At 37.7% G+C, this 20,594-nt stretch overlaps 1 protein-coding gene across 1 annotated transcript in view; it reads right to left on the minus strand.

Annotated features, from left to right (window-relative positions):
- The window catches only part of SLC24A2 (solute carrier family 24 member 2), a 103,974-nt gene extending 99,499 nt beyond the window's left edge, over positions 1 to 4,475 (minus strand). Inside the window, exon 1 of the mRNA XM_062599897.1 lies at positions 3,540 to 4,475. Coding sequence (XP_062455881.1) covers positions 3,540 to 4,475 — 936 coding nt within the window. The remainder of the gene's footprint in view (positions 1 to 3,539) is intronic.
- Positions 4,476 to 20,594: the final 16,119 nt, after the last annotated feature.

Genomic DNA, 20,594 nt, shown 5'->3' on the forward strand with positions numbered 1-20,594 from the left:
TCGTCCTTCCCTTTTCCACCCTTGCTCATCACTGTCTCCAAAGTTCAGTAACAGCCTACCATTTGATCAACATCATCCACACTTCAAACATGACCTTGCCAACACATCTGGTACAACGGGACCACAGGGTCTCTAGACGCAAGCAGCTTGTAGTTTGTTCTAATCAGGTGTATCATATTGCTACCAAAAATCAAATTACCAGATTTTCTCAACCTATACGCTTTAAAAGAACTCAGTTTTTGTTGAAAAGTTTGTGCAGGAAAACAGCATGAACACACTGAAATTCTGAGCACTGTCTGGATTTGCATGCCTTTATAAGATAACTCACATACTAAAAAAAAAAAAAAATTTTGAATATTCATCAATTCTAGTACCAAAAAGCCCTCCACTTCTCAAATTTGGAAGATCTGTGACAGGTGTCTAAAAGACACCTAGAGACAGGTGTGTATTCTGGTAAATTGATAAATACATATAGAGAGAGTGATAGCCAAGCAGAGAAATCGTTTAATATCTAAGACTTTTTTTTCATAGGAGATACTGTCCTTCTGAAGAAGGTAATACTTCTTACAAACTTTGCTGAAGACTACTGATAATCAAAGTACCGAAATTAACATAAAACATGTTTTAATATCTCAAAGCTTTTCCATCGGATTAGGTTTTTCACTCTTTGATGCCTGATTCCTAAGCCACCTAACCCTTCAACCCTTCAGCTTTATGATGCCTTATTTAGACATCTCAACTTTGTTGAGCTGCTTTCAGATTACAACAGAGTCTTAGAGATAAATACGACAGGCAGGTTTTCCAGCAGACCACTTGCCATTTTAGCAACAGCAGAATCAATAATGGATGTGTAGGAGAAGTGCTGGCAAAAAGAAAAAACAGAATCTTCCAGGCACTCTTGAAATAAAGTTCTTTAAAAATACCCTAACTTACAGATTCCAAAAAACCACCTAGGCAAATTCTACCCTAATTGGGAAAAAACATATTTTTCCATTAAAAACAATTGAAAATTTTGCATTTGATATAATAGTTTGCTTATATACATTTGTATTTTTACATTAAAAAACATTCTTGGAGGCTGGAAGCAATCTAGGCTTACAGCATGTGCTAAAGAAATGAAGTATCCTTACCAAAAGCCATGACTATTGCTTCTGCAGTACTTCAAATCCCCACTGATTAGGAATTAAACATCCATGTGCACTCTATTCACCACCAGCAAGCAAATGGTAAACTACAAAAATATTTTCTTCTTTACTTTAGGATATAACTTTAAAGTTGAACGTCCATTTCTGTCAAGCCTCTGGACACATCATAGCTTTTTAATTTAAAAAGCAACAAAAAGCAATTATCTAGCATTAGATAAATGAATTCAGAACTCCAGTGAGATTCTCTATCTCAAAAAAAAAAAAAAAAAAATCTATGACATCCTTGCTATTAGAAAATGAGTTCATCTTGCTAAATGCTCCCTTGAAGTAAATACCAAAGGAATTCATGAATTATCATTTTGAAGTGCTAGTGGAATATTCTGTCTTTGCAGCATGGCTCATTAGAGAAATAAACGCTCTCATGCTTTCAGAATCTGTTTTTCACCAAGAGGTAGCAAACACATCTTTGCTAAATTTTAACTAACTCGAAGATCTCTTTAATCCCCTCCCTTACCCCTCAGTGAGTTTATCATTCTAAATAACTATGTGTTAACTCATGAAAATATATCCATGAAATATGTGATCAAGATTGGGGGGGGGGGGATTCTTTTTAGGAAAAGCAGACCTGTAATTTGATAATCTCTAAGGAATAGTAACCATATATCAAACAATAAGCAAATGAGCTCTCCAAAAAATCTTTTTAAAATTAAATCTATGCAGAATATTTTAAACATTGGCTATGTTAAATGTGGCTTGCAAATTATTTATTCTTTTATTTATCTAGTTGAAAACAGTTGAGATGCCATGGTATGTAGCTATCTTTGCAATTCAACAACCCTACACAGTTGCTTCTCACGTTGACTACTGCTTAAGAACAGTAATAAATTCATATACCATGCATGCCCAGTTTATTGATAGATGAAGGTGGATTAATTGATCATGGTTGCTTCAATACTATATTCTCTTCCAAAACTATGCACATAATACAAACTGTGAAAGTGCTTATAATGCACTGCAAAATAACACATTATCAAGAAACAGGCAAATTAATGCAATTAAAAGAGTATTCACTGGTTAAGGCAAATACTTTGTTGGTGCTTACCCTTCTTTTTATCTTTTTTTAAAACCTAGTGTATGCCTATTGAAAAAGATGAAGATGAAAATCTGGAGAAAGAATGGAACAGAAGGGAAACATGAAATTACAGGAAACAGTGCAGAAGCGCTAACCTCGGTTAAAAGGTTAAAAAAAAAAAAAAAAAGGAATTTTCTGTTTTTACTTTGGTGGACCTTTGCAAATGCCAGAACATGAGTATTTCTTAGGAGTTTTGCATCAGACAGAAACATCAGCTTTTTGTGAGTTACAGGAATGCAGCCTCTCTATACAGTTATAGGTGCTCAGTCTCTCCTCCATTTGTATGTCTATACATTTACACCAATGCATTCTTTACCTTCTGATCCTCTGATTTGAGGCTATTATAGAAATAAACAAAACAGTGAATAGTTACTCACTGAATAATGTAACCTTAGCTCACGAATAAGTTCCCATATAAAACTAGATGCTTTGTTTTCAGTATTAAACATTCAGTTAACACATTGCCTACATCCATATGTATTTACGGGTTCAACTTCAAAATTATTTTAAATACATACTGCTCTAACAACAGATCTGTTTATCTTATTACCACCACTAAGAGGTGGGTGCTGAAGACCCACTGAATACTTCTGTGCATAATTTGCTTCCCTACTTATGGCCAGGTATGAGGCCAAAAATTACTTTGCTCAAATGCAAGGTTCTGTGCAAGAAAGACAAACACACTTAAATGGTGGATCTCAGCCTTTTGCTATTATTGTCACTTTTTCTCCAGGGATATTTTTTCATGTAATTGTTATTAATTACAAGTAAGTATTTTATATCAAAATCACAAGATTAAAAACATAAAAATACTATTGCATATTCTTCCAGGTGCTTTTAAGGAGAAAAGTCATTAAAAAATGAGTTCTGTCATTAAAAAATGAATTCTGTCAAAAGAAAAGAGGTGCTACAGCTACAGCTACTGCTTAATCTAAAATATTAGAAAAGAAAGTAATTGTCTTTCAGGCCTTACTGATGTGGCAAAATGCTGAACGATAAAGGTTTGGGTCTTCCTGTGTGCATTTTTTCCCCTGTTGTTCTTGTGAGTAGGATTGTTCTGGAGTTAAAAGCTATTGATTTCCTAGAAAGCTGCCTCATGCCTTATTTTTTCAGTTCAATATGACTGATTAAACAAAAAGCCTTTCAGCAAAGCATTGAACTTAATATATTGCTTATTGTACTATATCAGGGCACTTATGAAAAACAGGGATTCAGCATTTACAAGAGCAGTATTACATAAATCTCATTAAAAATTGACCAACCTTTCCTTCAGAGTCTGCTGCTGTTACTTTCTCAACCTTGTTCCTGTTTAAAAATCTTTTCACCCATTCTTCTACTTGCACATTGAACTTCATGAAAGTCACATAGCAAAAATACGCTGTCAGGAGCGCTAAGCTTTCCCACCACATGATTAAGTTATCCAGAAAAAAGATAATCAGCAAGATCAAGTCAACGATGTAAAAGGACACATCTCGAAAGAGTGGCCACCAAGTGAGGTTCAAGATCTCTCTAGAAAATAAAGCACACATTCCAATAACAAACAAGATATTGAACACGGCAGACCCCACTATTGTCCCAATGCCGACATTACTGTGGGATATAAAGACTCCTATTAAAGAAGTGAAGAGTTCAGGGGCTGAGCCACCAGCAGCCATGAAGGTTGCCCCAGCCACATCATCGGATATGGCCAGTTTTTCAGTGATGACAGTCAAGGAAGGAACAAAGAACTCATCGCAGACTATGGCTAAGGCTATGAACATGTAAATCATCCCAATGACATGGAGGATCACTGCTCCCTTTCTTCTTTCCTCCAGAGAGAAAAGGTCCTCTGGGTACTCTCCCTTGGCATGCTCTTCTGTTGCGTTGTTGTGCTCAGCTTTGTAATTCATAGAAACAGGTGAAGCTGGGGTGCCGTTTTCCTTATGTTCTGTGAAATCCAAGAGAGTTCTTTGGTGCCCATGCTTTAGCCTTGGGCTATCGAGGCTGCTGGCCAGCTCTGTGCTACGTGCTTCGGTCTTGAAAAAGGCACTAACTGAAAGAGAGAAAGTACTAATGGTCATCATACTCACAAGAAGTCCTATTATTCGTATCAGTCTCAGTTTTTTCCTAACGTTCTGGTTCCGTCTGCAACCAAAAGGTTGTTCCTTCAAACACCACTCCTCAAAGACACTTGCAACAGTGTTTTTACAAAGAGCCATGTTTTATTCTGCTTGAGACGCTGAGAGAATCAGATGAACTGTTCTTTCATACTTTTCTCCAGCTTTGAAGTTAAAGGTGCTTTGAAAGGTTTTCCAGAATCAAATACTTTTACTCTTCACAGGAGCCGTTTTCTTCATTCATGCTTAAAAGGACAAACAGGTTGTTATTAATATTAGTGCAACAGCATGTGATTAGATGCATATAAAGAAGTACTTAACAGAACTAGGTTAAACTTAGAATTTAAAGCAGAATATTGCTGACGGTAAGTTAATACCCTACCTCAACCTATCAGACATAGTAACAATATGTTTGTTTCAATAGTAATCCTAGGGATAAAATTCTATCAATATTTGATTATTTTACATCCTTCAGAAGCCACTGCTCAGTATTAAGTCTCAGTTGCTGAAATATAATCCTAGTGGAAGGTAAACTGTCCCCAAATGTTTTGCAAAAATGAATAAACAGACTGAAGATTCTTACCTGCAGTAATTGTTTCTCACCATGATCATGTGATGCCCAATTCCCAAATGCAAGGGCACTAATGTATGAAAAAGCAACTGAAGTACTAACAAGCATCTCATCAGACCTTTATGCAACTGAGACAACATTAATTGTAATGTTATGTGTGCACAGAGCAACAATCACCACAGTGCAGGTAGCATACTACGGTGTTGGCAGAGGATCAAAATAAAATTCTAACACATGCACAGCTTCTTTATTTCTCCTGCAAAATCTATAAGTTAACAGAAAGAATTCAAGTGTGCTTCTGCTCAGATCTAGGACTAGCTAAGAAAAAAAAAAAAATCATTCACTTCCAGTTCTGTCTTGGTTTACGTTAGCATATTCAGCTACCAATGCAGAAAGTTACAAAGAATATTTACATGATAAGCATCTTTTCAAAGTGCCAATCCTACAAATTCTTAGAAAAATAGGCTAAATTTACACAACAGTTGATCCTGAAACAAGTGAAACTATGAGAAGAAAAACTATGTGAAGAAGAACAATTCTTGTATGCTGGGGTGACAGTATTGCATCAACACCACTCTTATAGCAGGAAAAAGTGCTGTATAAAAATAGGTGCTCATATTATTGAATTTAAAGAATATATTCAATGTAGAAATCAATGTATATGCATGCATAGCAAGTTACACCTTACACAATGCAAAATATAAAATAATTTCTAAATGATATTATTGCTGTTTACTACTTTTAGAGTCCGAAACACTTTGTTACACCAGTTATTCAAGGCATTTATAGTAACAGTTGAACTCAGAAGATTACATACCTATAAGAAAAATGCTAATCTTTAGATTCTCAAAGTTATAATCATTGCCTACAGTTATTTGCATAAAAGTTACTAAGTCATCCCAGTTTTCCCTCCTTTTACGCACAGCTCCCGTGCAGGGATGTCGCAGAGACGATCTCCATCCACAAGGATACCGCACCACAGTGGAGATATTTTATTTCCCCTCACCAGACTGCCATAAAAGCCTGAAGACAGCGGCACATCACCGCCGCCACTGCGCCTGCGGCACGCACAGTTCGGGACCGGCGGGCCCGATCGCCCCGCAGCGATATAAATCCGACGGCCGGGGAAGAGCAGATGCCCCCTCGGGCCGCCCGCCGCGCGCGCAGCCCCGCGCAGCAGCCGCGCACCGCAGAGCCTCCCCCAACTCAGCCCAAGTTCGCCCCGCACCAACTTTTCTCCCCTCCGAGACCGCACCCGCGGAGAGCCGCGGAGGCTCCGCACCCCGCCGCCTCCAACCGCGGCTCCCCGCCGGCAGCCCGGCTTTGCTCCGCGGGGAGCGGCGCAACCCGCCCGCCCGCCGCGCAGCCCGGCGGCGCTCACCCGCAGGCGCGCGGCGCTGCGCGGCGCTGCGCGGGCGCTGCGCGGCCACCGCCCCTCGCGGCGCCGTCTGCTGCCGGCGGCGGCCCGGGCGCGCTGCCCGCGGGACCCTCCGCACCACGCCGCGCCGCGCCCGCCCCGCTCCGCCCCGCTCCGCCCCGCTGCGCCCCGCGCGGGCGGAGCAGCCGTCGGCGCCCGCCCCAGCGGCGCGGCCGGGGGGTCCGGCAGAGCCGCTCCCTGCCGGCGTCTCCACGGTGGAAAATGAGACTCGAAATGAAGAGTAATTGCGAAAAGAAGAGGTCTTTAATTAAAATGCCCTTTATTCTAAGTATTTTCCGGAGGAAAATCACAGAGTGAGAGAAAAGGCTGGTTCAGGGTGGTTTTGACTTTAAGTAAAACAACATACCCACCGAAAGTTATTAAGCATCTTTACACATTAACAGAAATGTCTTCAAACGGCTTTTCAAAATTGGCACAAAGAACGATAAAGATGGACCGAACATTTTAAGAAACAGGGGAAGTTCAGATCCAGAACAGGATCTTTCTGCTTTGGCCTCCTCCTTTCAACACAGATATTTCCCCAGCAAATTTTGCTGTGTTAAATAATTTTGCTTCAAGATTCAAATACAAGAAAATATTGCAGTGCAGCTTTATCATAACTAACTCATGGTGCTAAGTGCTGTAGATCTTACAGAGCGTACAAGTACTGCTCTGTTGAAATATCACTTGTAGTCCTGCACTATGGAGTTGTTGCTATAGGGCATGTGGTCATCTATGAAGTTACTTATGTAATGTTAAGGTAAACATTACAAACCAACTGGTGTTGACCTGAGACCTTCCCTGATTCTAGGAAGCTTACAAATCCTTCAACAAGAGAGTTTCTGAAGAATTTTATTGTAAATGATGAACAAGTATTACTGTAAGCCCCTTTAGGTTAAAAAATAACTTTGATTTTTATAGCTTCAGCTTATTTCTTCATTTCTGACTCTGGTATCATCAGATGGCAAACATGTAAGTGTACTGGATGCTCTGTGGGGAATAAAAAAATACAAGAGATATAATTAAATTAAAAAATGTGGACATTTTAAGTCTCTTATTGTGTGGGATACCACCTGAAAAATAATGATTGTCTTTGTGGGCCTGGGCCATTTAGTCTGTTTATATCTCCACACTGGCAATATGCAATGCCTCAAAGCCTATAGCATTTCAACAGATGTGGCCAGCTATGGGTCTTTCAGGTTACCTTGGGGGTGACTTGAAGCCCCTAACAACTATGAGACAGCAAAAATAGGTGCAAGCAAACAGTCAGGCATCTTAGAGATGACATGGACGTGCAAGAGATGCAAGAAGTTCATAAGATATTCCAAAAACTCCAATTTCCAGATAGAGTGAGGACTGACTCACACAGTGAAGATACTCTTCAATTACAGGGTTTTCACAGGTGATTTATATTTATTTCACATTTCACATTGAGAGATTCTAATTAGTGTCTGACAGCTGATTGGAGATTCCTGCTGGTTATCCAGACTTGCACAATGAAGGCTTGGGATGATGCTAAGATGCATGTGGAGATTGCTTTGACCATCCATCTAGAACCACCACGTACTTAAGAATTAATTAAAATGCAGATTTATAGTCTGTACTACAGACTATAAACAACTATGTCTCAAATATCCAACCTTTGACTGCTGTTTAGTGATAATGGGGATTAAAGATAAATGTTCTTGTAAGTACTTCTGGCTGCTGTATATTTGTCCTGTAGCTTATGCAAAATGGCCATTGGATAAAGGTGACTGTGAGATGTTTCGAGTTGGAGATGGCCAGAGGCAGGCTGGGGTATGCATGCAGTGCCCCAACATCAATCACTTTCTCACACAAAGTTAAAGTAGGTGAATTTTGTAGAATGATTAGAAAAAGAAAAATGTAGAAAATCTCATATAATTGCATTAACCAAAAGGGCGTCAAACAGAAATCCCAGTAACAGCATGAAACAAATATCTCAGTGGTAGCCCTCATCTATTTTACATACTTGTGATGATTTTGCTCCCAAGAAAAACACATATTGCAGGCCAAAAAAATATATAACATGAAACAAAGTGGCTGAGTATGTTCTCATGTACATGCACCACAATAATGACAGAAATAAAAAACACAGTTCTGTTAGTGTTATGAGAAAAACTTACAATAAAATAAATATACTTTATACATTTTTATTTTCATAAAATCAAATGTGAAAGCATGTCCTACTTAAATACAGAAAGATAGATCAGCTGAATGAAATAGTCTTTAGCTTGTATCTGGTACAATATTTCTCTTCTTAAGTGAGAAGACAAGAGACATCTGCTGAGTAGCTGGGTTCTGAGTACACACATTTGTAAAAATGAAAGTCTACTTACATATGTGCAATTTGAGCATGTAAACAGGTTTTTTTTTTTATTTTAACAGACAGTCTATATTTAGTTTCCTGCACCATGTGTGATGTGCTCTTTGAAGTCATAAACCATTCTTCTTCACCATTTCCTATCTCCAGAAAGGTCTGCACTGTAGTCTTTTCTTTTTTTATAGTATTTTCATTTTGGCTGTTCTCTTAGTGTTACACACTTCAGACTGTGTAAGAGCAGGCAAAGAAGTATCTTCCGTGTGGGAGAGGAAAAGAGGGTACTGAATGAAAAACCCTGAACATCATTGTCCGTATCACAGCAGTAAGTTCTAAACCTGGAAGATAAAACTGATAGGGGGTTACTATGACTACAGAGGCAACATATTTGAATGAAAATTGATGTTAAGCTTTTAAATGCTAATTGCAACTGGGAACAGGAGATATCTGAAATACCAACATTTTTTTAAGACTGTACAACATATAACAAGTAAAAGAAGGGACTGGAAAAGATGATAAATAACAGAGTTAAATTAAAACACTGATACAGTTTTATCATTGAAGTACATTATTTCATTTCTGTGTTCATAAAAACAAGCAGGCATATTACATACAAACCACAGTACTTGAAGAACAGAAACTTTATATTAACTGAGAAGAACATTCTTGAAGAAAGTATTGAGCAAAATTAAAGAGGTTCCTTTAAAGTAATTGGCATTACAGCAGTTTCCAGCAGCCCACACTGACGATGCTGTTAAAGTTTAAAAATTGGAAACTATTTTAAACTCTCAGTATTGAATAAATCTCACTAGTGCCTAAAGTTGTGAATACTTACTGTTTCCACTTCGTGTATCAGGGAAACATAGTGGCAGAAATCTCACTAGTGTCAAAACTGTGAGCAAAGATGACTCATAGGCTGGCATCCCTCTTTGACCACAGCAGTTCACTGCGACAGCAAGGACTGAACGAACTTAGGACTTTAACTGTAAAAGATGCAGTAGAAGATGCCTTCAACTGTAAGCAGTTTTAGTTTTAATACTAACTCTCAGACAATCATCTGATATTCCTCTTTCACCTGCAGTGGATCAACTTCTACTTGTAAATGCACACCTTTTGAAATATTTTCAGCGTCAGCTACTATGTAAGTCACAATCCAATGTAATGCCAGCGAAAATGGTTTTAAAATATTGGTGTAAATACATGTTTTCAAACAAATGATTGCTCTGAAAACATCTGAGGGAGGTGTTTTTTGTAATGTTTTTTAGTTCTTGTCTCTACTCTGCTTAGTTGTAATGAGCATTACGAACACCTTTATCAAAGAAACTAAAACTGATTGCTTTTTGATCCATTTTCTCCTACTGAAAAGAGTGATAGAAAAATGTAAATTGAGTATCCTTTTAAAAGATGAAGGCTGTTTCTGCTTTGTTTGCAGGTCATAAAATAACATGTTTTCCTAATGTAATGTTTATAATGGCTAGTTAGGCACAAAACAGTCATGAATAATGTAATCACAGAAGCCAATCTCCCTAAGAGACAATTTTCTTAAATAGAAGTACAAATCCCTTTTCCTCTTTATTTAGGCTTGAGAGGTCTGTATCAGATCAAAATCATCACAGCCTAACATCTAGTGATACAGCAGGAAAACACTCTATGGGATATTGTTATTGAAATCTCCTTCAACATCTGGGTACTTTACACCCAAGTGGTTATTTTTATTTACAGGATAACTGTGTTTTCTAACAGATCAGCAGGATGGAGCAAGATGACCTTCCCCTTTTGAAGCTGATGTGGTAATTTGCTCCTATGAAGCTCTACTTACCCAAATGTTGTAACATTACCTCAGTGAGCTGGCTTAACATTAAGGTGAGGGCTTATTTTACGATAATTTGTGCCCTACCAGGCTGATTTATGAGAACCCCTGCATGCTGGAAAGTCAGCTGTCCTGAGGAATAATTGCTAGTTTGGTGGATGAGCTCCAGCATCCTTGCCAATTTCTCAGCAGTTTCATGCATTATGTTGCTTGGAGCTTTTTTTGTAGCCCTCTGCTCCATGGGGTTTGCAGTACTCAGGAATGCCTTGGTCAAACTTGTTATTAGCCATGACTTAGATTTCTTGTACAATTTATTTCTGACTAGGCCATTGTCCAAGCAGAGCTGGACATGGAAAACTCCCACTGACCTCAACCCTCTCACAAATTAAATTATCTTCATTGCTGTTCCACCATGTTGTAATTACCTTTTTCTTCCTTTTCTGTCTCCATATGTTCAGCCTTCTCATGTTCCTTACACTTGATGAATTATCTTCATCTTTGTAGTAATCTAGTTTTCATGTAATCTTCTTCATCCTCATGGAACATTTCAGGGAAATAAACATGAGGTGAAAATAGCCCTGTAATAGTGAGATATGAAATGGTGAAAATTCATGAGATAATCATTACAATCTGCTGACGAACAAAACTAGTGTGCAAAAAAGAAATATAGAATGAAAGAGGAAAGGATGACAAAAACACCTTTGCACTGAAATCAATGTAGCCCCTTGACATTTCTGATGAAAGGAAGAGCAAATCACAGAGTCTATTCCCTTTTAAATTCTGAGGTCCTTGGGTGTAGTCACAATTAGCATTGCTCAGTAAAATATCCTGTGTATGTGCACTGAAAGTGATATAATAAGATGAAAATGTGTCCAGCTCAAACAGAACAGAAACCCTGCCCATCAGCAGAGTTTCAATATCTTCAAAGGTTGTGATAGAAACAAAAATCTTTCAAGGAATAGATGACATATTAGGATTTGTATTTAATAGCAGTTACAGCACTGGCTCATGCTATATTGAATTTTGGAGTAAGATCAAAAGGGTGGTAGAAAACAGAACCACAAAATTAGTCCAATCAACTGAAAAAAACCAGACTTTTCAAACTAATAACAGAATCTATAATCAGAGCATTAAAGGAAAATTTGAGTTGAAATAAATGGGTATTTGGGAAGTTTTCATATTGCAAGCTCCTCATATTGCAAGCTTTTTAAAGTCTGTATCAGAGACTGACTAAATAATTAGAGTGTATTCCTGTATTCCTTAAGAGCTTTTTATGGAAATTCAGTCCAAAACCTAGCTGGATTTCTGAAGCTTACAAACTTCCAATTCATAGGATAACTCTCATCATTGAAGTGCAATGGTCTTTTTGGTTAATTACAGTATTTGTATAAAAAAAGAAGACAGACAAATGAAACAGCACAACATACTAATTCAAGAGAAGCATCAAAGAATTACTTCTCCAGCTGAAACTGCAGAGCAAAGACAATGATGGAATCTGTAACTGACCATATATGATTTTTAAGTCTATCTGTATAATGCTGCAATTTAATGTGTAGGTTAAGCTCAAATGTACATTAGCTAATCTAAAGGTCATGGTAACATGTTCATTAAATCAAGGACAATTTGAAAGATAGAGTGTAATTACCTGATCTGGGCTTTGGCCAGACACATGATCCTTAATGATGAGAAACTCTGCTCTGTGTCATATCTGAAAGATGTTGACTTTTCCAGCCCAGTTCCCATGTTTGCGGGTAAATTTGATACTTTATGCCTTCTGCTGAACACCAGCTTCACTTCCTCCAGAAGCTAAAAGTCTCCCATTAAATATCAACTGGCCAATGCCATTTATGTTGCAATCACCAGTAATCACTGTCAGATGCCAGAAAAGCTGTGGAGGTCCTACCCAAACATATTTTCCATTGATTTCAGTGAGATTTGGACTGTTTCATTGACTGTTCTTGACTTTTGACCTCAGACATAGCTCGCTTTGTCTCTTTCCTTGTTTAAGAGGTATAGAATTACTTATCAGTATAAATATTTTTGGAAAAAAAAATGGAAGTGTAATAAATTAGATTCAATATAGCCCTCTTTTAATGCCAAGAATGATAGAAAATATCCAATAATTTATTTAATTACAATAAAAGAATAGCCCTTTTATGATTTCTACATATCTAAAAGTAAACTACATGCACCATGTTACAAATCAGAGAAGATTTGTTTGCATGTACACAGAAAATTAAAATTAAACCAAATACTATAAACATGTTATAAAATACAAGTAAAAGTTCCCTTTTACATTTGGTACGCAAGATTTGCACTTTTCAGCTGTAGCAAAAGAAAGAAGATTAAGGACTTTTCTGGTGGCTCATGAAATCCTTATCATACATTCATGGTCATTTACATGGTTGTCTATGAATGGTAGTCAGATCTGCAAGAAACGGGTATCATGTGGATCTGACTATACAGTTTCTTCAAGCGAGTGAATGCATTTAAGCTTAATATTGGACTGTTTCAGTCCATCATTTTAGTTATCATGTCCATATAAATCTGTCAAAATTCCAAAAGGATGAAAATGGGACTGATCAATACCATGATTGCAACTGACCTTTAGGCAATCTCTGTGAAGGGAAAAATGGTGTCTTTACTGTCTCTGTAACAGTAGTGATATTGTAGATGAGATACCACAAAAACTGGTGATCAGCAAATAAGTTGGTAGAGGTAAATTTTTTCGTAAAACTAACTGACATCTTTTGGCACACCGGATCTTCGCATTTGAAACAAAAGCTTTTCCTACCATGGGAGGCATGAAGAGGATGCTCAGAGTGAAGAGTACCTGCTACCTCCCCCAGGCAGAGAAGTCTGTGGGTTGTGCCTGTGGGGTAACAAGGGAGTGAAAACGTGAAGTGGTGCCTTGTTGTATTCTCCACCTATCTAGAGGGGAGGTAATGAGTGTCCAGCCAAGCTGTCCACTTCCACTTGAATATGCAGAGCAAATGACTGCCAGTCCTCTGCTGGACTGAAGATGGATCTAGTCATGTTACTGGAGCTGTTCTGCAAAAAGGCCATCCAAAATCTGCAAGAACTTATGTATATCTTCCAAGAGATAGATAGAGACAGAAATTCCACTTCCTTCTTGTATTTGTTTACCTCCTATATAGCAATAATGCATATAGTGAAAGTTTGGTCAATTGCCATGAAAGAAGAAATCTGAAAAAGCAGCAGTGTGGTATACAACTATTTAATAAAGTGATGCTGATTGTCATCCAATCCCCCGAGGAGACATAAATCAGGACTCCTCAGTGACCTGACAGTATGGCTTTTTCAGCAAAAAACTTCACTCAGAGGTGCATAAAAGCAGCAAATGGGACTGCAAGGAGACAGGCAGTTCCCCTTTCACAGCAGAACCACATACTCAGTGATGCATATAAAGAAAGAAATGAGGACTGGAGGGGAAAATTCCCCTTTAAACTGTGCATGGACTGGTAGTCAGTGTCCGGTAGCTTCTCTGGGGACAGCTTGTATTGGACAAAGCCCTTTGGGAAAGCTGCATGGATTCCTGAGGCAGCAAGTGGCAATGCCTACGGGACACTTATTCCAGGATTCAACATATTCCAGGACTCAACAAGACACTGCCATTTTCAAGTAGCTGTCACTGAAAACCTCTGTGATGGCAAACTGTGATTCAGTCATGCCATCTGATCATTTAACAATGCTAATTACCATCAAAGGCTGACCTGAACGCCTTTTAAGGTAATTATTTTATCGTCTCTATACCATTTTTCATCAAGCTGTTGAAATGGTTTTAGCAGGGTCTATCAGTTACAAAGTCTACCCTCCAGTGCAAATATATGAACTGATGCCTATTGCACACCACCACCCTGTCAGACACTACTCTGTCAACTGGCTGGCAGAAAAGGCTTCGATATATAATCATGTAGAGCGCAGTCTCTGTGATCTATTTTCTAGTAAAACAATCCCTGAGATGTTAGAATAATAATGCAAATCCTAGTCAACAAAATTCAAGTCATATGAGAGGCCAGATTTTTCTCTTGATATTCCATATAAGCATTTTTGGTGTTTATTTGGCTGCTACTTGTGACACACAGGACAGATTTTAACCTGCTCCTTAGAAACACAGAGACACTGAAGGAGAACTTGCACCGTAGAGGTGGTTGTGCAACATCAGCTCTGTGTCAGCTTTTCTTTCGGTAAAACAGAAGAACAAACAACCATGCTCATAGAAAGAGCAACCATAAAAAGAACAATCAATCATACTCACAAAAAGAACAAACATAAAAAGAACGAACCAACTATATTCACTAACACAGAAGAGCAGGGGTTCAGTTCTTCTTCATGCCCCCAAATCTACATTGCTCTACATGGAATATAGAAAGGAACTGAGAAAAGGAAAATGACAGGAAGCAATTTCAGAGACATCATCCAATACAGAATACTTCTATAACTCCTGATCATAGAGATGATTGTGGCTTTGACCTTTTAAAAAATATTTTTTGATTTGATGACCAAGAAAGTAAATTTATGTTTACATCAGAAGGGCAGACAACAGAAAGAAGGTGAATCTAGGCTTTCCTACATAGAGAAAGTTACGTGCATTTAAAGAGTAAAAGGAGAAAAAAACCACAATATTTGCCAGAAATCCCATGTGAACCTGTAACATGAACTGGATAACATGAAAGCTGAGCAACAAAATTATCTTAAAAAGTTTCAATTCTATATTCAGCCATTAAGATTAAATCAGGAACCAATCATTCCACTAAGCAATTTAGGACGCAAAATAATGTTATATTACGTTAAATTACAGGCAGGAAGAAATTGAAATACATTAGCTAAGTAGATCATGCTTTACAAAATGAGAATAGCTGGGCACCATGACACTCAAATGTTGTTTGTTATTCATTAATTTTAAATTTATTTTCTGTTATCAAACTAACCATAATAGTTACATGATTCCAATCTGATGGGTAGGTGAAAATTTCTATGCAGTATAAATTCTTTTCTATATTGAAATAGTAAATAAAATAACCCAGGGGATTCTTATCACCTCTCAAAACGAGTGATAAATATGTCTGCATTAATTACTATGCTAAAATTTCAGAACAGTTAGAAGAGATACAAGCAAATCTTTCTTTGGAGTAAATCTTACATGCAATGTAGCCGCAGAATGGAATAGACCAGGCTGTCAGGTGAGGTGGGAATGCTAGGCAACTTTTCAGAGAGCAACAGGAAAAGTATAATAATGTTTTGATGACCGCAGTAAAACTACTCTTTTCAATTTTACATATTTGCCCAGTTGTATTGTAAGATTATAAATGATGAGCTTGCTGATAAAAGCAATCCCAGATGTGGGTAACTCTGATATAGTGCTATCTGCACATATTCTTACTTAGTGAGATGCATGATAATTTGTATAATAAATAATTGATATTTTGAATGGATGTATTGTCTCCACAAGTAAAAAGCAAGTGGAAGCTGATCCCATATTGTTAGGTAAATGCAATTACTCATGTTATGAAAGGTACTTTCTGCTGCTTCCACTGAAAATCTTTTAAGTATGGAGTGAATTCTTTAGCTTGTTTTAAGAGCTGTTTCCTTTTCTCCAACATCCAATCAGAACCAAAGACAAACCTTAAGTGCTAGAGAAGGTGAGGATTTAACCTGGATGGCTGAAGACCACTGTTACGAAGTAAGAGCACACAGATGACAACCCCTTGCATAAATGGAGTGAAGTGTCTGTGGGTCACTTCAAAGCTGTGAAGTGCTGAAATCTACTTGCAGCATATCCTGAAACCTTTACTAGCATGGGCAGCACTGTACATAGGGTAAAATCCCCGGTTTTCTTTTCAGTCAGTCTAGCTTTATACTTCGGTGAAATTACTTGAGCTAGCAAGTGTCACCTTGCTAACTACTTTTAGCAAAAGCCAAAGCACAGACTCACTATCAGGCAGAAATCCAGGAGAGCAGGCAAGCAACCTCTCTGTGCAAATATAGCACTTTTGGAAGAACTACTTCTGTATAACCTTTTCAGTGCATGTCACCAGTGATATTTTACTTCATCTTCATCATTGACAGCTGCATTATTTTCCCATTTCATGAAATCTCAGTAATGAAAACTCACCGATCAAATAATTTACCACATTTTACTTTCACTTTTAAGCTCACATGACAGTCTTACACTTTATATAAAAATCCTATGTGGTGATTTAAAATACTACAGTGGCTTAACTGAAAATACTAGGAAATAAAACACAGGAAACTACTGTTAATTTAGTTTGTTTTTCCATCGTCCTTATGTTTGGCTTCACAGAAGCCAGGTTTGAGGCATATCATTTGGATCCATCAGACTTCTTTATATTTGTGATATCTATAATGTAGATGTTGTATCAAGCTGAACTGAAAACACTTTAGTTCATCATCATTAGCAATCACACGTGTTTAAAGAAGATAAAACATTTATATGAAGAAATCTTGGTAATCTCCTTAACAGACTAAATTGTAAACCCTTTATTAAATGTGTAGCTAGACAATACCCAGTTATTTAAATTCGCCATTGTTTTATTGTTGTAGAGATTTTAAAATATGTGAAAATGAATGAGAAAAAAACCACCCATGCTGATATCCCTATCCATATATCCTTATATACACATGTAAGAAAAAAATTGGGATCTGGCTTCAGAAATGTATCCAAAGTCCAATTTCAAAATTCTCATGAGACAAAAGAATCCACATATGACTTATGCATACTAATAAATAAGCACATGGCCACTGCAAGACACCATTTCCACCTCAGACTGTTTGCAAAAGAGAAGTGAAAGATTTCATCTGAAGATGCTATTCTCACCATTAGATGAAACCTAATCCCATTTTAATCTCAGTGGGCTATATTAAACAAAAGCAGAAGGTCTGGATTTTGGAACAGATTAGCCTTGACCTCATACAGATCAGACTAAGTAATCAGGTCTACTTAAATTGTCACCACCCAGTTCTTCTAACAATGCTTTGTGAGTAACAATACAGGAACAAAAGAAAACTTCATTGTATTACAGAGCAAGGGAAAATGCAAGCAAGAGAAAGTTACTTTCAGTATTAGGAAAGGAGTGGATTATATGTTTTTTAAACCTCATTAGACTGACCGTGACTTTCAGCAGAAATCCCCAGAGATCTCTCTCCCCCATCTGGTAATCATTTACCTCTTTATTGTTGAAAAACTTGTTACTGGGAATAATCTCCAGGGTTATATAGTCCATCCCCTACTATACCACCAAATTATTCATGTGGCATTGTATTAAAGGCTTCCGAAAAAGTCTGCTCAGAGGAGCTTTGTCAGATTTTATTTGTCTAGAAAGCAGAAAATTTCAGCTACTCTGTTAAATAAAGATATAATGTTTCTATTTCATTTATAGTTTGGCCAACCGATTTGTGTTTTGTCCCATTTGTTTCAAATTTTTAACTATTCTCATCTTCAAAATTTGCCCAGAATACTTAAACAGTGTTAATGTTTTTTTAGGCTGAGTTCATGTTATAGTAAATCCAGTTTCATAGGATGAAATAATGGATCAAAAACTCCACGTAATGCAAAGCATTGAAATGGTATTAACTCTTCCTGACAAATAGTCAAATCTATTCTATACGTTTTTCTGGAGAGAGCTCTACCCTAGTTGACGTTATTCTCAATCAAGCATTATGTGTCCTCCTGCCACCACTGTAAAGCTGACGTAAACATAGCATTGTTTTTGCTGCCTAATTCAACAAGAATGAGACCATGTGTTCATCTGCTCTGGTACAGGTGACCTTTCTGCTGCCAGATGATCTACTGCTGTGCAAATGTGACCTTAATGATCATGTAACTCCATCACACCAGCACTGGCGGCTCGATCTCCGTGTTCCTTTTCTTAAATACAGGTACTATGATCCCTATTTTCTAGCCACACTGTACCAACCTGGAAGCCATAATCTTGCTTCTTCAGGTGTAATTTCCACTTTCATACTGTGACTCTCATTAGGCATTTTACTCTGTTTCCATGTTCACATCGTTACCTTTACTGAAGACCAAGTCAAAATCCTTATTTAACTTTGAGATATGCACATATTCACCATAATCTTTATTTCAGCCTCCCACAGACAGCTCCTCCTCTTTCTGTTGTTGTTATCTTTCTGTTTATCTCACAGATGACTATAAACTTTAATTTCCCTTAAGAGTTCAAATTTATCTTGTCTTCTGGTAATTCTCATTTTATTCTTGACTGCTGAGGTGCAACTTCCCTAGTTGGCAGATCTCTTTCTCTTCCCTTGCTTTTTCTCTGTTGCTCTGAAAGGCTTTTTAATAGGTCCTGAGCCTTTTCCTAAAAGTTTAGACATAAGGAGATGTCAAGGCAGTTTTATGAGCAAGTCCTTCAGTGTCACTGATTTCACCAGCCAGTCCCCCTCACTTACCTTGCTAAGGCTATCTTTGCATGTGGGCATGCAAATTTCTTAGCTGGTAACTACAGCTTTGAGAACCATGTTACTACCTAAAAAGCAAGAGAGAGATGGATAATGATGATTAAATTGACTTGAAACAAAATTAACCTTGATCTCTACGAAATAGAATACAATTTCGCTTTTGTCCCATCAGCCTAGCAAAGAAAAAAAAGATTCATTTTCTCATCCTCCTATTTCAGAAAACACTCACCCAGGACAGATACCATTTTTTGGTCTCGCCTACCTGTCTGCTCACATACTTGTCTAGCCTCTTATTCAGCAGACTGTAGTCACACTGACTTTTAATTTTATGCCAATGATCTGCTCCTTAGCTGACAACAGCTCAGCATATGTGCTATGGAAAAGCATGGCATAAGCTGTAGCTTATGGTTGGGATCCAAAGCCTCTGCCTTTGCTTTGAGCCTTTGAGGAGCTCAGAACATATAATATTTTTCCTATTATTCCACATAGCCTATTCAGAATGACACTTCATTGGCAGACACATTTTTTTATTTTGATCAACAGTACTCAGCATACTCAGCCTTGTGCCTATCTCAGAGCAAGAAAGGACCTGCCACTTTGGGGGATGCAGAACAAGCCCCTTGTTCTGCAAACATTGATGCTCCAATACTGTGAGCAGCCCAGTTGACTGTATGTCCATCGGTAGTGCAATGGGCTGGCAGGCTTTGCAGGTTTGGGTGCTCTGGGTCAATAATAGCAGAGAAGAATGAGCAGGAAAGGGAGCATCATGTAGAGTAATGCTTTTATTCCCTCCAGAGGGTCTTTAGAAACATGAGAAATAAACAGCAAAGCTCCTAACAAGGGTCAGATTCTTACCACTTTTGGTAAACTCCATCTGAGGTAAGGGTCTTACTGAGCTGGATGTGGACATTATTGTGATAATAATTGTCAAGCTAATAACCCAAACACTAAAGAGAAACAATATGTTCATAGCAGAAACCAATTTCAGAGACAGATATTATTTTTTATGTATTTCAAATAGGGCTCATATTAATACTAGAATTTTTCTATTATTGCTTTTGTTGTTGTTGGATGTTTCTTTCCATTATGAGCATATAAGAAGAAAGCTACTGCTTTCCAGTCATAAAAATATGACTATACTAGTTAACAATTCACATTTGATGAACCATCAAGTTCTGATCAATGGCTGAAGGCTATCTGCAAGAAGACAGAGGAAGCAGAGACATTTTTAGTGATTTTCTCATTTTTGAATAGCACTGGAAATAAACACTGAAATTTGCTCCCTTGCCAGCTTAATTTAGAGTGGGACAATATTCAGAAGTGTCACAGTGGGTTTAGCCAGACATTCAGTTCTAGAAAGGGGTGGGAACACAAAGGATTCAGATTCAGAAAATGGCATTAGCAGTAAGAGAGGTTTTGTGTAGGAAACATCTAATTAGTACCTGGGGCATTTTCAGATCTTGTTTTCTGTTGACACACAGGCATCACTAAAAAATGTTTATATGTATGTTTATAAAATGTATTCGTATACATACATATATATGTATGTATGTAAAAAGAAAGTACTTTTTGACTGTACATTACGTCTGAAAACACAAATTAGTTTTCTAAAGCAAGTCAGAGCT

The sequence above is a fragment of the Rhea pennata genome, chromosome Z (assembly GCF_028389875.1).
Source record: "Rhea pennata isolate bPtePen1 chromosome Z, bPtePen1.pri, whole genome shotgun sequence".
Taxonomy (NCBI): Eukaryota; Metazoa; Chordata; class Aves; order Rheiformes; family Rheidae; genus Rhea; species Rhea pennata.